Source organism: Pyrus communis, chromosome 13 (assembly GCF_963583255.1).
Source record: "Pyrus communis chromosome 13, drPyrComm1.1, whole genome shotgun sequence".
Lineage (NCBI taxonomy): Eukaryota > Viridiplantae > Streptophyta > Magnoliopsida > Rosales > Rosaceae > Pyrus > Pyrus communis.
Window position 1 is genome coordinate 3,687,349 of NC_084815.1, and position 15,527 is coordinate 3,702,875.

At 34.3% G+C, this 15,527-nt stretch overlaps 2 protein-coding genes across 2 annotated transcripts; both read left to right on the forward strand.

The window, feature by feature from the left end:
- The first annotated feature begins 672 nt into the window (after window positions 1-672).
- On the forward strand, window positions 673-1,365 carry LOC137713431 (NDR1/HIN1-like protein 3). The gene has a single exon (XM_068452722.1). It carries the CDS (start codon window positions 673-675, stop codon window positions 1,363-1,365), a length of 693 nt encoding a protein of 230 aa, XP_068308823.1.
- A 6,568-nt stretch (window positions 1,366-7,933) lies between these two features.
- Window positions 7,934-11,529, forward strand: LOC137711919 (strigolactone esterase D14-like). Its single transcript, XM_068451070.1, has 2 exons — window positions 7,934-8,425; window positions 10,973-11,529. The coding sequence occupies exons 1-2, from the start codon at window positions 8,040-8,042 to the stop codon at window positions 11,403-11,405; spliced, it is 819 nt and encodes a 272-aa protein (XP_068307171.1). The 5' UTR covers window positions 7,934-8,039; the 3' UTR covers window positions 11,406-11,529.
- The last annotated feature ends 3,998 nt before the right edge of the window (window positions 11,530-15,527 follow it).

The following is a 15,527-nucleotide window of genomic DNA, read 5'->3' on the forward strand; positions in this document are numbered from 1 at the left end:
ACTTGTGTTTTTTGTTTGTTATATAATAGCGTTTTTTTCATAAAAATTTATTATTAAATTACTTATAGACCTGATATGAAATGGCTATTGAGGCCACATAATTTTTTTTGAAAAAAAAAAAAAAATCTGAATACAACCCTGAATTATTTTGAAGCTGACTAAAACTAACAGGTAAAAGAAAATGATTTGAAGCAAAGATGAGTGTTAAACATATTATCCTATTGGGTTACCCTATCCTATTTGAAGCATGCAATTGAAAATATAATTTGAAGTTGATTAACTGACAGGTAAAAGACAATGATTTACACAAGAGGTCTTTACTATAGTTCATACCGAGACATTTATACCAAAACTTCTAAACTTATGTATCGATACAATCATACCGAAACTTATTTAAACCCTAAAATTCAAAAGCCCTAAAATTTATTTTTCTGAATAATAAACTACTTTTTCTATGAACTCTTCCATCCCAGTCCGAGACAGATACGGAATTGGCTAGTCCTACTCCTACACGTATTTGGATTGTCTTTGTAAGTTTTGTATATATTAACGCCCATCCTCGTTCTCATTATTCAGTCCAGTTTTCACAAACCCTCTTTATTCTCTCTTAACTTCACATATATATCGATCTTCGCCGTGTCTGCAATTTATACTCTCTGTCCTATCTTCACCATGTCTGCAACTACAACCTCAGACTGCGAGAATCCCCGCTCCTTAGCCATGTCTGCAACTGAAAGATCTCCGCCAGCGTGCAACAAAATCTGTGCCGCCCGCACTATGATTATGGTTTTTGCTGCTATGATTGGGCTTGTGTTGTGGTTCACCATAAAAAGTATTTCGAAGTACAAATGCCCCGACTTCACCATCAACGGTGCTTATCTCAGCCAATTCAGTTATACCGAAAGCAATCTTACTCTCTCGTACAACCTCGCCCTCAACATCACCCTCACAAACCCTAAGAAGAAAATCTTCCACGCGTTGATTGACGTCGAAGTCAGTGCATACTATCAAGACAAGAGACTTGGTCAGGTGACTTTGGTGGATCGGTCGATGTCGACATCCAAGAAGACAACCGTTTTTCAGAATGTAGTGGTTCGAGGGCACGACATGTTGTTTGAGGAATTTGTGACCCCTGCTGCTGATCTTTACAGTATCGACGTGGTCATTACTTTCCAGGACAAGAACTATACAAAGTCAACAGATCTTACTGAATCTAAAATATTATGGCTACCCAAACCGTACAATGTTCATTGGCGAGGGGACATCCACAGCGGTGAGGTCATCTACAATCTAAGGCTTCCTTTGAGTTTCAACGGGACATCTTGGGATGCTGACAAGACTACACACTGCCCCATAGATAATTAGTTTAGGGAGACTAAGATCCATTAATATTAATTTAATTTTTCAACTTGTGAAATGGCTATTTAGGCCACATAATTTCTTTTGAAAATAAAATATAATCTGAATATACCACTAAATTATTTTGAAGCTGACTAAAACTAAGTTTAACAGGTAAAAAGACAATGATTTGAAGCAAAGGTGAGTGTTAAATATATTATCCTATTTGAGGAATGCAATTGAAAATATAATTTGAAGCTGACTAACTAACTGGTAAAAGACAATGATTTACACAAGAGGTCTTTACTATAGTTACGTCTCGAGACATTTATACCAAAATTTCTATACAGATACGTCTCGAGACATTTATACCAAAATTTCTATACAGATGCATTCATACCAAAACTTATGTACCAATATATTTGTACTGAAACTTATGTACCAATACATTCGTACCAATACTTCCCTACCTATAAGTTTTTTTTTATTTATTTTAAATAAATTGGTTTTGTATTGTTGTTGACTTTTTTAAATTATAAGAATTTTAATTTGGAATAAATTTTTATCTCTTAATATGATTGGAGCATAACAAAATAAATTAATTATGGAAAGGTTGAGAGTTATGGATGGAAAGTTTATAAATAATAAATATCTTATAAGCACGTAAGTATGATAAGTTTTAATAACTGAGACTTGAATAAGATTTAGGCACCATTCAAGTTAAAATCTAAAAAGAATCTTATTTAAACGTTAAAATCTAAAAGCCCTAAAATTTATTTTTCTAAATAATAAACAACTTTTTCTATGAACTCTTCCATCCCAGTCCGAGACAGATACGGAGTTGGCTAGTCCTACTCCTACACGTATTAGGATTGTCTTTGTAAGTTTTGTATATATTAACGGCCAGCCTCGTTCTCATTATTCAGTCCAGTTTTCACAACACCCTCTTTATTCTCTCTAACATATATATGGATCTTAGCTGTCTCTGTAATTTGTACTCTCTTTCCTATATTCACCATGTCTGCAACTACAAGCTCAGACTGCGAGAATCCCGACTCCTTACTACAAGTTCAGACTGCAAGGATCCCGGCTCCTTAGCCATGTCTGCAACTAAAAGCTCTCCGCCAGCGTGCGGCGCAATCTGTTTTGGCGTCTTTGTGATTGCTCTCTTTCTCGTGCCTTTTGCTGTTTTGATTGGGGTCCAGTTTCAGGCCAGCAAAAGAAATTCGGAGTACAAATGCGCCGACTTTACCATCAACGGTGCTTATCTCAGCCAATTCAATTACACCAACAACAAAGCCTCACAATGAGCTATCAATAATGTGGTTCAAATTCGCTTATCGAACCCAAGACCTCACACTTGCAAGTGAAGAGGAATACCACTAAACCATAGTACTAAGTGACAACTTTTAAGTAATCCTAATTCTTCCATCTCAAGACTTGTGATGGACATGAATGAGTTAACAATATCAACGAAAATAATCCAATTCAATTCAACTATAATCATTTGAATTTCCAAACCACCCTTTAAAACCCTTCTTTTCACCTTCTATAGCTTTGCATGTACTCGTTCCCTGCGTTCTCTTTGTATTAAGTTCTTGTATCTCTGATAATATTGTTCCGATCATGACCACAAAAATGATAAGTTTTGTTTTAATTTATGACATTCCATTGAAGGTTTACTACGATACAACCCTAATTAGGTTTCCTTGTTCCACAAGTGTTGTAATTAATTGCAAATTAACTTTTCTTACTTTTAAGTAATCCTTCGAGCTTAAGACTTGTGATGGATCTGAAAGATGATAAACCACGTGTGTCTTCCACGCCTCCTGTTGCTGAAGAACAATCCAAGTCCAATGAGGATATGGTTCCTGCGCAAACATAATTCTATCAGGAGTCCTATCAGCAGTTCCATTCTTGTTCTGTTTTGAATTGTAATCACGCTATTACTTGTATATTGTCCTACACGGATTCCTCTTGTACACATGTAAGTATTAATGATCAGTTAGCTCGCTCATTTATTCGGTTGAGATTATAAACATTGTTCTACTATCTTTCAAAAGAGTTAACTATATCAACGAAAATAATCGAATTCAATTCAACTTTAATTAGTTGAATCTCCAAAACCACCTTTAAACCCTTCTTTTCACCTTCTACAGCTTTACATGTACTCGTTCCCGGGTTCTCTTTGCATTCCATCATCAAACTCTCAAATATCCCGCCAAAATCTTGTAAATCAGGTTTGCTTTACGTCTTAAATATCTGATTAACTTTATTTTTCAATATGTTTAACCACACTATACCCGAAGAAATCTTGTTTGATATCCTTGCAACATTGCCGGTGAAATCTCTTTTGCGGTTTAGATGTGTTTGTAAATCTTGGAAATTTTTAATTAGCAGTTCTATTTTCAAAAATGCCCATCTCAAAAAAAACGTCGCGGAAAATTCTTGTGAGTATCTACTCATCCAGACAGACAAAAAAAATTGTTTGTCACTGTTTGATGCTGAAACATTGTCCAAGTGTTTGGATATAGAGCTTCATGCGAACAAATTAGGTTTCAGATTCTTTGTGCATGGTTCGTGCAATGGATTGGTTTGTATCTCGGGTTGTAATTTCTTTAGTTTGAATAGTCCTATATACTTGTGGAATCCATCAATCAGAAAAATCAAGAGGCTTCCTAATGGCTGCATTCGGCAAATAATAAATTTCGTTAATCTTGGTTTCGGGTTTCACAGTGGCGAAAACGACTATAAGGTTGTGAGGCTTGTTGGGGCTTCGCTTCCACGAGAGAATGTCGTCCTTGAAGTTGAGGTTTACAGTCTTAGATCAAATGCTTGGAGAAGAATAACTACGATGCCTTCTTTTTCAGATAATGCCGTTTTTTGGGAATCCAGATGTACCTTCTTGGATGGAGTTGTGTATTGGATTATAAAAGAGCATTCTTGCACTTCAATCCTTGCTTTCGATTTGGGCAGTGAGGTTTCACGAAAGATTATGTTTCCTGAAATAGTACAAAATCAAATGCGTATTGGAGTGTTTGAAAAATCACTCGCTTTGTTCCATACAAGAACTGGTCTTGCTGTGATGGATTCGTATGTTGACATATGGGTTCTGGAAGTGGATGTTTGGAAAATGATCCGGACGATTTATTTGCCTAGTAGTACTGGATTTGTAGCCTGGCCATTGGGAATTAGAACAAATCTTGGCAAAGTTCACATGATTCAGGATAGTTGGGACCCTAAGTTTGTTTTATATGATCCAGAGTCACACCAAGTTAAAGTTACTGGAATCAGAACGAAGTCAATTTACTTTCCCTATGTTGATGCTTATTGCCAGAGTTTAGTTTTACTCGACTGATGGTCGATCTAATTTTAAGTTCTGAGTCATGAGTTGTGTTTTGGGTGATTGGAGATGTTTTTAGTTAGTAGAATATTATCTTCAAACACTGTTTTTTTTTTTTCCCTAAAATTATGTACGAGCGTTTGGGGGTTATATAATAATTAGTTAGACGTTTAAATCAAGAGTTAAATGAATTTCATGTTGCTGATGCACTGATATATGATTTTTATGTTCAATCACTTCAAAAACCAGAGGCATGCTGTTGTGGACAGTTGGAGGTAAAAAATGATCATATTTTTTTCTCGTAAGAAAACTAAAATGATGATCATCTATCATGTGTCATGTAAATTCTCAATTTTGTTTATTTTAAAGCGCTTTTGGCCGAATCAAATAAGTCCAGCGGACTATGAACGTTCTCAAACTGATCATAACTTAAGCTTACACACATCTGGGTCTATAACCCTAATGTGGTTGTTTTAGGTCTGTTAGTCCTAATTATGATCCAATTTAGAACTCCTCTAAATGCTTAATTAATGGTTCACTTTGGTGCATGTAAATCATCATAAACCCTAAACTCTGTGTTGGCCTATACCGTATGCAACAAAGTTATTAGTGGGAGGTTATTTTCAAGTTTTTTAGGTTCTCATTTACTCCTTTAATTCTGGCCGTCGGATTGAATAAATTAAACAAAAACAATGGGCAAAATTAAACAAACATGTGAGAAGCTAAAAAAAGTGTGTGCTTATTATTTCCTTTATACATTTGGGCATTCCCTTTTTATTACAATATCCAATGTTTTACAATAATTTTTTCTCTCTCATATTACTTGATGTAGCTGATTCTAAGAAGAAAAGGTTATATCCCAAAAGAGCAACATATTTCAGAGTGGATTAGTCATTGGACCCAAATATTTCAGCTAATTGATCATCTTTTCACTTGAGTGGTTTAAATAAATTTTGGTTTTGAGTCTTGTGACCTTGTAAGCAAATGATCACACCCCAAAGCCCAAAGGCCATCTTTTTACTTGATGGGCCTGGGGACTCTTGGGCTTTGACTTTAATAATTAAAGCGAGTTTTAACGAAAAGCTCACGGTATTATTCACTTTAACGAAAAACCACATTTTTACACTAAAAAATCAATCATGTTACTATTCACTTTATCCTTTTATTTTGTTCTTATCATTAAAACTCAAAGTTTTCAAGCCTTTTTCATTAGTTTTTCTATAATTAAATTTAATAATTAATTTAATTTAGTAAATTAATTTCGGATTTAATTAATCTTTTTATGTTTCAATAGACTCATCTTTTCAGATGAAGTTTGTTGGCGCATGAAAAAGTCTAAGAAAAATATGGAGCAACTCACCCTTTGCGTTGGACAATCGCCTCCCAAAAACATGTATGTTGCAAATAGACATATGACTAATATAAATACATGCATCTGCATATAATTCAACTCACTGAAAAAACATCAATCCATGCATACAAAACATACTTAGAGTACCACAAAGATACTAGCCATAAGTCTAGTTTTCTAGTGCTAGAATCTCAAAGATATTTTCTATAAGTCTAGTTTTCCGGTGTTAGAATCTCAACTTAGGTCGTTGAATCTTGGTGAAACAGACGTCCATCGAACTACAAGCACAGAGTAAGGACGAAATCTATTTCAAAGACATTGCGGTATGCAAACCTCGATCTTCAGTTTCTCTGATTAATATTAATTTCGGTTTATTTATACTCTGCTTAATTATCTAATTGCATTTATTATTTATCAGCATATATAAATTTATCATTAATTGTCGATATTTATCCAACAATTTGATTATAAGAAGAATATTGTGAGCATTGATATACCTATCAACTTTAAAGTAGGCAATATTGGCTACTTGGGGGAAATTTTCAAGATCTCATAGTTGGACTAGCGGCCCACAACTAATCACACCGATATTGTTCAACTTAACCACTTGTAGAGTAGTAATATATCATATGCATAATAGTAGTATATTTTGTCAAGTTTCTGACGTTATTAGTGGGCCACACGTGTAACCAATTCCCCATTAGTAACCTTTTTCAATTGAAGATTCGTTGTCAAGGTTAGGGCCATGTTCACAATTGGAATAGTCGGGATCGGGGGGGGGGGGGGGTGGGTCGAGATCTCAAAGTCGAGCTAGAGGTCCACAACTAATTAAATTGATATTTTCTCAGGGCCAATGGTCCATAATTAATCACACCAACACTTTCTCAACTTAACTACATGCACAACATGACATGTTTTGAATTTTATCACAAAATGGCTAGGTATTATTAGTCTTCAAACCATTCATTTATAGTAGTAATATATCCTATCATATTTCCGATATGGATTACATTCTTAATAAAATGTATAATTCACCTACTTCCTTTACTTATGCCGTTACTCATCAAACAATATATCTTCGATTGACTCATTCACGTACCACTAAAACACAATATAATATCGGTATGAAAACAAAGAAGGCAGATGTTTCTTTCTTGCACCTAAGCTATTAAATGGGGATATAGACTGTAGAACAGCCTCTTGCATCTTAACCAATCGACAGCATCGAAACTAAATTATAGGGATATACTATCTACACACTCTATTTTACTTCTCACACACCCTTTGTTAATTTCTGTCCGTTGATATTTTTCAATTCATCCGATCCGACGATCAAAAATTAAAAAGATATGTGAGAAGTAATAAAGAATGTGTGGATATCACATCTCAAATTATATTCATCATTCAATTCAAAAAACGTATGCACAACTACCACAATAACTTCATGGACGGCAAATTTGTTGAATTGCATTTAACCAAGCTTTTCTTTTGTCCACAAGAATTGCGATATCCAACTGCATCGATGTCGTGCCCTGCAGCCACTCACACATTATCATTTACAAGTTTAATATATTATCTTACCATTACTCATCGGAAATCCAAACTCATGCAAAATGATATTCGGTTTGACTTTCAAGGACTTGGAAGGGATATAATATGGTTAACGCTGAAACATATACGCAATTAAAATGCGACACAGATCTTGATTTAACTCATTAAGTACACGTAAATTCTTGTTTGTTTTTTGTTATTTAATTTTTCTCTCTTTACTTTATTTTTGATTCAAAGACCAAACATAAATATATATCTTCATGAAAAAAAAGTGGGTACGAATACCATTTCTGGATCTACATACTTATGTAAACAGTATCCAAAACCCAAATATATATATATTTTCATCCTACTATGTTAGTTTCTTAGTTTCTACATGTGTATATAAATACACACACACAATCCCTCACTCAAATATTTGTTAATTTTGTTTCGCTCACTATTACATAGAGATCGATGGAAGCCTTATGTCAAGGAGGAGGGATTGTCCAAGCCCTAAATACTCATGTGTACGGAAATGGAACTCAATCGTTGGTTCTTGCTCATGGGTTTGGTTCAGACCATACAGTTTGGCATTTCCTCATCCCCTTTCTTGCATGCTACTTCAAGGTTGTGGTTTTTGACTGGGTTTACTCTCCAAATGTTGATCCCAAACTCTATGATCCCAAAAGGTATTCCAACTTCAGTGCTTATGCAGACGACCTAGTCTGCCTTCTTAATCATCTCAATGTCGGTAGGACTGTATATATGGGTCACTCCATGGCTGCCATGGTTGGATGCATCGGTTCTATTCAAAGACCACACCTCTTCCAGCACCTTATCCTGCCAAGTGGCTCTCCCAGGTCATAACTCTCTCTCTCTCCCCCAACAAATAAAGGAGCAGTTTTTTAGCAGGATTCCGTTTTACTATAGCAAAAACAGGATAAGAATAGAACCGCGTATTCACCATGTGAGACCTCTTATGTATATACTTCACTGTTTATCCCTTTTTGCCCTCTAATACTAGCGTCCAATATGGTAAATACATGCAGGCGGATCTTGAGGTTTCGAGGCCCAAGACAAGCCACTAAAAAAGGGCTCTTGAGTTCTTAGGCACTTCAATCCGTTGTACATTTATGTAGGTTTTTTTTAATATATATTATTAATTATTATTATATCATGCTCTGGATAATTAACCATCACCAATAGGCTAAAGATTTCAAGATAATAAAGAACAATAAAGCCTTATTAAATAAAATTAATAGTGCCAATTGGTTCTCTTATATTCTTCCTAAAATCAACATAATAGTAACGAATATTAGAGTCATCCAATATTTGAATAATAAAATTATTGAAAAACAAAATATAAATTTATAGTTATGGTTACCTCAACTTTTATGAGAGTTGATTTACAAATGCAATAGAAAAATGAGAGATTGAGAATTTGAAAGAAAAAAAGGATTGCAAGGGACTTAGGTTTTATAACTTTATATGTTGAAGAGGGGGGTTTTTTTTTTTAATTTTAATCCTTCAAGAAGATTGAAATTTATAAGGCTTTTTAGTCAAAATGGTTCTTGAGATTTGCATAACACATCACTTTGGTCCCTGAGATTAAAAATCAATAGAAATGGTCCCTGAGATGGTCCACCATCCATTATTTTGGTCATTCTATTAAAAACTCTGTTAAGTGTCCTGAAACTCTTGGCTAGAAGTTTGGGCAATTTTCAAAGCTTCGTAACTCAATCGGTTCTTAACCAAATTCGACCAATAATATATCAAAATGAAGATAGGAAAGTGTAGAACAAGATTATACCTATTTGGAAGCCTAATGGTTGCCTGAGATGGTTGGAAAATAGCCTGAAAGGTGATTGGTTAGCGGAAAAACTGGAAAACTCGCCGGAAACCGAGTAAACTTTAAACGTTCATAACTTATTCAATACTCAATGAAATCGAGTGATTCAAAAACGAAAATTATACTTCTCAATGATATGAAGAGAATGGTCCCTTACTCGACAGCTAAATCGCTGTGGTTTTGCAGGAAAATGGCTCGAAAGTGGCTAATTTGAGACCAATATAGCCACTTTCGAGCCATTTTCTGACCAAATCACAACGAGTTAGTTGTTGAGAAGGTACCATTCTCTTCGTTTCATTGAGAAGTATGATTTTTGTTTTTTGAATCACTCAATTTCATTGAGTATTGAAAAAGTTATGAACGTTTAAAGTTTACCCAGTTTCCAGCGAGTTTTCCAGTTTTCCCACGGACTAGTCACTTTTCAAGCTATTTTCCGGCCATCTCTGGCAACCATTGGGCTTCCAAATAGGTATAATATTGTTCTACACTTTACTATCTTCATTTTGATATATTATGGGTCGAATTTGGTTAAGAAACTTTGAAAATTGCCCAAACTTTCCGCTAAGAGCTCTGGGACACTTAGCGGAGTTTTTAACGGAATGATAAAAATGATGGATGGTGGACAATCTCATAGACCATTTCTATTGATTTTCAATCTCAATGACTAAAGTGGTGTGTTATACAAATCTCAGGGACCATTTTGGCTAAAAAACCAATTTAAAATAACTTGGTGCTAGATTACATATTGATTATAAGCCCTTGATGTGTCATTGATTCAAAATAATTAATGTGCATTTTATTTAGTGTCTCCCATTAAATATTTAAATTTATTAATATGAAAATTCTAATTTATTTTTTTTTTACCATAAAAAAGTTTTTTTTTTTAATTTATTAATTTTATTTAATATTCTTCAAACTTGAAAGACTCAATTAATGTACCTAAATGTATGTACCGAAATGTGTTATATTGAACTAATGTATTTAAATGTTAGTATCGAAATGTATGTACTAAAATATATGCACCGAAATGTATTATATTAAATTAATGTACCTAAATGTGTGTACCAAAATATATGCGCCGAAATGTATTATATTGAATTAATGTACCTAAATGTTTTTGTATTAAAATGTATGTACCGAAATGTGTGTACATAAATGTATGCATCGAAATGTATTATAATGAATTTAATGTACATAAATGAAGAAGACAAAGTACATCGAAATATATTGTATAACAAAAATTAGTTTATCTAAATATTTACAACAAAATATATTACGATAAATGAAATGAAAATTATAATTATAATGAAATAAAATTAATACATTAAAATTAGGAAGAAAAAGAGAAATAATTAAAAAATGCATATGTAATTAATAAATGAGGTTATTAATGTATCAATGGACTAAAATTATATTTTGATCTTACTCATGGTTTTAGTTTAAAAGTCATATTTGCCAATGATTAGAATTAAGTTTCCTAGAAATTTAATAAGAGAACATTACCTATATATAGGTAAACAATTTATCTACAAGTCATTTACGTTTATTTTGCTTGTAGGTACCTCAACACCACAGGATACAACGGAGGCCTCACCAGACCACAACTGGATGCACTCTTCAACCAAATAGAAAACAATTTCACAAATTGGGTTTCAAGTTCTGCAACAACAGCAATAGGTGTAAACGACACAAGTGCGATCACTGAGTTCGAAAACAGTTTGGGAAGAATGAAGCCCAGTATTGCTGTCAGTGTAGCTAGAGTTGCGTTTCTAAGTGACTACAGAGGACTTCTGCCTCAAGTCATTGTTCCTAGTAGCATAATGCAGTCCAGGAAAGATTTTATCATTCCGAAATCAGTTGCATTTTACATGAAGAAACAGTTTCGTGGTCCTGCAAAAGTCAAGATCCTAAGCACAGAAGGCCATATTCCTCAGTTGACAGCTTACTCTTTGCTCTTGAAAGTTCTCAAAAAACTACTTCACATCAAATAGATATATATATATATATATATATGTATGTATGTATGTATGTATGTATGTATGTAATGGGTGATTTTGTATAAAATCAATAAAATGTTACAATATATCAACAATATTTATGCTAATTATAAATAGGACAATCATGTATTGTAATACTTAAATGCATGTAAAATAAACAAAATTTATAAATATGCCACCACAGCTGGTACCCACTTCAACTGACACCCCTTTCTCATATTTTTTTTATATTTTGAAATAAGTCAATACATATCAGACACTGCACGTAGTGTTTGTTTCCTGATTCTGTTATTTACATTTGAATTCAGACATTACAACTCAGACACTGCATTGCAGTGTTCATTTACTGGTTTCGTTTTTTTATCACTTACACGCCTCCTACATGTTCTTTTTTACATTTGGATTTAGAAAGAAACTACAATGTAGTGTTCATTTCCTGGTTTTGTTTTTTACTTTTCGATTCAGACGTTGCGTTGTTGTGTCCTTTTTCTGATTCTTACATTTGGATTCAGACACTGTAATGTCGTGTCCATTTCTTGGCTCTATTTTTTTTTTATATTCGAATTTAGACACTATAATGCAATGTCTGTTTTATGGTTCTGTTTTTTACATTTGGATTCAAACACTGTAATGCAGTGTCCGTTTCTTAGTTTCGTCTCCTTAAGTCGAGGAGACTCTTCCATGTAAACACAGAGAGAGAGAGAGAGAATGGTAGAATATTCATGTTATAACTATTTATAATAGCTTAAAACCCATATGACATTTATAGAAAGAGAGAGATGGAAAATAGTAGAACGGTCAAGTTCTAACTATTTATAATGACTTAAAACCTATATGATATTTATAATTATAAAGGGAGAAAGAGAGAAAATGATAGAAGAGTTAAGTTCTAACTATTCATAATGACTTAAAAGCCCATACGACATTAATCATTGACCTATTGTCCAATGATTAAGTTCAAAACAAAAATATGCCATTGATATATGGCTAAATAGTAAATTTTTTATTGTTTTTTTGGCTAAATTACCTTATATATTATATATTATGTATTTGGTTAAAGCTTGGGGACTACTCTAAAGCAAATTATTTTGTTGTTTTTTCTTTGGGACTACCGATTTTATTGTAATTTGTTGCTTTACTAAATACCATATTTGCACTCTTTCACAAGTCGTAAATCGATAAAAAATATTAGCTACAACATGGGTGTAGATTGAATCTCATAATTTGGATTTGAAATCAACGGTCCGGGTTGGGTACTCATTCATCATTTATTTGGATCCGCTTCACCCCGTCCGGCGGGTCCAAGGCCTGTGTTGCCTTTTAATTTCTTTTCATTACAAATGCAATGTTTATATATTTTTATACCTTTTAATTCATTTTCTTTCATTACATATGTAAAGAAAATAAATATGAATTTTTATTTTTATGTTTAAAATTTGACATATTGAGTGAAGAGCAAAACTTTAACAGATATCAAAGTACCATATAAGCTGTCAAATTTAAATTTTATGTTTAAAATTTGACATCTTCTCCGAATATTGAATCTTCCCAAAAACAAAAGGGGCAAAAAGAACTGAAATATTCACTAGGAAGCTATACTCAACTGGAGAATTCTACTAACTTACAACTCTCAAGGGGTACAAATGAGATCAAAACTCCGCCGGCCGCTGGAAAAATGATAAATTCCAGTTTCAGGATAGCAAGAAACAAAACACCAAACTTTCCTACGTAAGTTTTACCTAGTTGTCAATTGTTTCTAACAACCATGAACAACTGACCACACCTTCAAATCTCTCAATCCTTCATCTACCACGACCTTTCGCCGTCTTTATAGTGGCACCCTTCTACATCCTGCCATGTCAACCTCCTTGTAGAGCTGAAAACATCTTTGCAAATGGGCCGCATCATATTGTCGTGACGGTGGTAAATTCGCCATCACCTCACCTCTCTTGTACAAGGCCAACAGCCAATTTGGGTGCCTATCTGAAGGTTCTGAACCAGGAATCAAGCTACTGTATTCTCCACATACTCCATTGCCTTCCGTTTCACACACTCGATCTTCTCTCCATCACCACGAGACCTCTCATACGCCAGGTACTTTTTGAATAAGAACTGCAGATTGAGAAATGAAACACCTGTACAAGCTCTAACAGAAAAGACAAAAGGGAAACATTCGCAGTTGAAGGGGAATATAATTGTACGCACCTTCATCTTTTTAGCTGGGAGACTCAAACTAGTTGCTCTCTCAAATAGTGCATGAATCAGATCGCTATTTCCAAGTCGAATTTCCTCCCACGGTGATACAAAAAGAGTGTCAATTACTGCCTTGAATTTGACACAACGAAAGAAATAATATTTAAATGCTAGAAAACACGCATTTACTTGATCAAGATAGACGCTCCACAAGTCTGTTCTCTTAGGGTTATTCCGCAAAATATTCTCAAACATAGATCGCCCTCTCTCGGGTTCTCCACATTTAAACTCAAGGATGGCTGTCTGGGAATTGAATTTGATAAGCTTATGCTTAGGAAGGACTTTCTCAGCACGACTGATAACATCCTGAATCCCATCCTGCTGTTGCGTTAAGAGCAGCTTTACCCGCCTTAGCCAAACCTAAAAGTCCATTCAATGTAGTATCTATACATCAAAAGAGCCTTTTAAAAGACACGCGCATGCCGGGATAGGAGAACAAAAATGTAGGAAACAACTACCTTGCAGGATGTCTTGAACTTCTTTGTCATTTTATCAAGTAGCTCCTCAGCCAACCTGTCTTGCTCAGTCCTTTCATAGAGTCCTAAAAGTGCTAAATGAACCGTTTTGGAGTCATTACACTGTACCGCTCTTTGAAATACTTTCTTTACAGCTTCCTGCAAAGAAATAAAGCAAAAACCAGGTTAAAGGACTTCATATCAACATAAGGAAGACGAGGACAGCTTTCACTATTTTATTACCTCTGGAGGACTTCCGTATTTGTTTTCCTAATTAAAATAAGCCACCCAAACATTGAGCTTCTCCTTCTCTCTCTTTATCTAACTTTATTGTTGCCAAAGCCCTTCACAGAGAAAAGATAATCAGTCAAGCTTATTTATGTAAACATGGGTTATCATAAGAAGCACATACATACACGCAGAGTCGCAGACACACACATTAGAGAACCAAGGGCAACAGTTATAAGCACCATATATACCAGGAACTTTTGATTCAGTTTTATAGAGCATCTACAATGGGCTCCCTAAATGAGCTCCTAGCTAAAATTTAGGGAGGATTAGGAAAAATTCATCCCGTCACTCCCTATCCACCTCCTAAAATAAGGATTCTACTAGGAGCTCCTAAATCTAGGGAGGGAGAAAGGAGCTCCTAAGGCTCCTAGCATTAATTAGTGATGACTAATGCTATTTTAAACATTTACTTTTATTCTTTTATTCTTTTTTATTTGCAAACAAAACTTATAAAAAGTATCAAGATTGAATTCAAAAGGACTTAAGACATTTACTAATCCATAAACTAGAGAGAGTGATTGGCGATGCTCTAAGTGGCTACAATCGTTCGTTCAAAACAAGGTTAGCATCGACAATCTTATTTTACAAAACTTCTTTTAAACAAACCAAAAACCTCTTGTTCCATACCCTAACACAAGTTATCAAACCCTATAGCGGTGCTCTAAGTGGCTACAATCGTTCGTCCAAAACAAGGTTAGCATCGACAATCTTATTTTACAAAACTTCTTTTAAACAAACCAAAAACCTCTTGTTCCATACCCTAACACAAGTTATCAAACCCTATAGCAAACTACATAACTAGATTAATTTCCAAATAGCAGGTCAAGTTGATTGCAATATTTAAATGATTCAGAAGCATATGACTGTCCCATTAGCATATAAGCAATGCGTGTTTTTTGCTAGAGAGTACCTTTCAGCAATTGAGCGTGCCTTCTCAACATTAAATGTAGAGAGCACAAATTCCATATATTTTATCCAGACAAAACTGCTATTTGGAGAAGTCCTCACAAGTTTCTCATATTCCTCATCAGTTCTCGGTATATCATTTGCCAATAGTCTTTCCTCGGCAGACCTTATTTCGCGCTCCCTGAGAAAAAAATTGTTTCCAAATTAAAAC

Bases quoted from the DNA above. Each gene is read 5' to 3' on its own strand.
- LOC137713431 (XM_068452722.1), top strand. From the start codon at position 673: ATGTCTGCAACTACAACCTCAGACTGCGAGAATCCCCGCTCCTTAGCC.
- LOC137711919 (XM_068451070.1), top strand. From the start codon at position 8,040: ATGGAAGCCTTATGTCAAGGAGGAGGGATTGTCCAAGCCCTAAATACT. The intron at 8,426-10,972 runs GTCATAACTCTC...TTTTGCTTGTAG, and splicing joins CTGCCAAGTGGCTCTCCCAG to GTACCTCAACACCACAGGAT.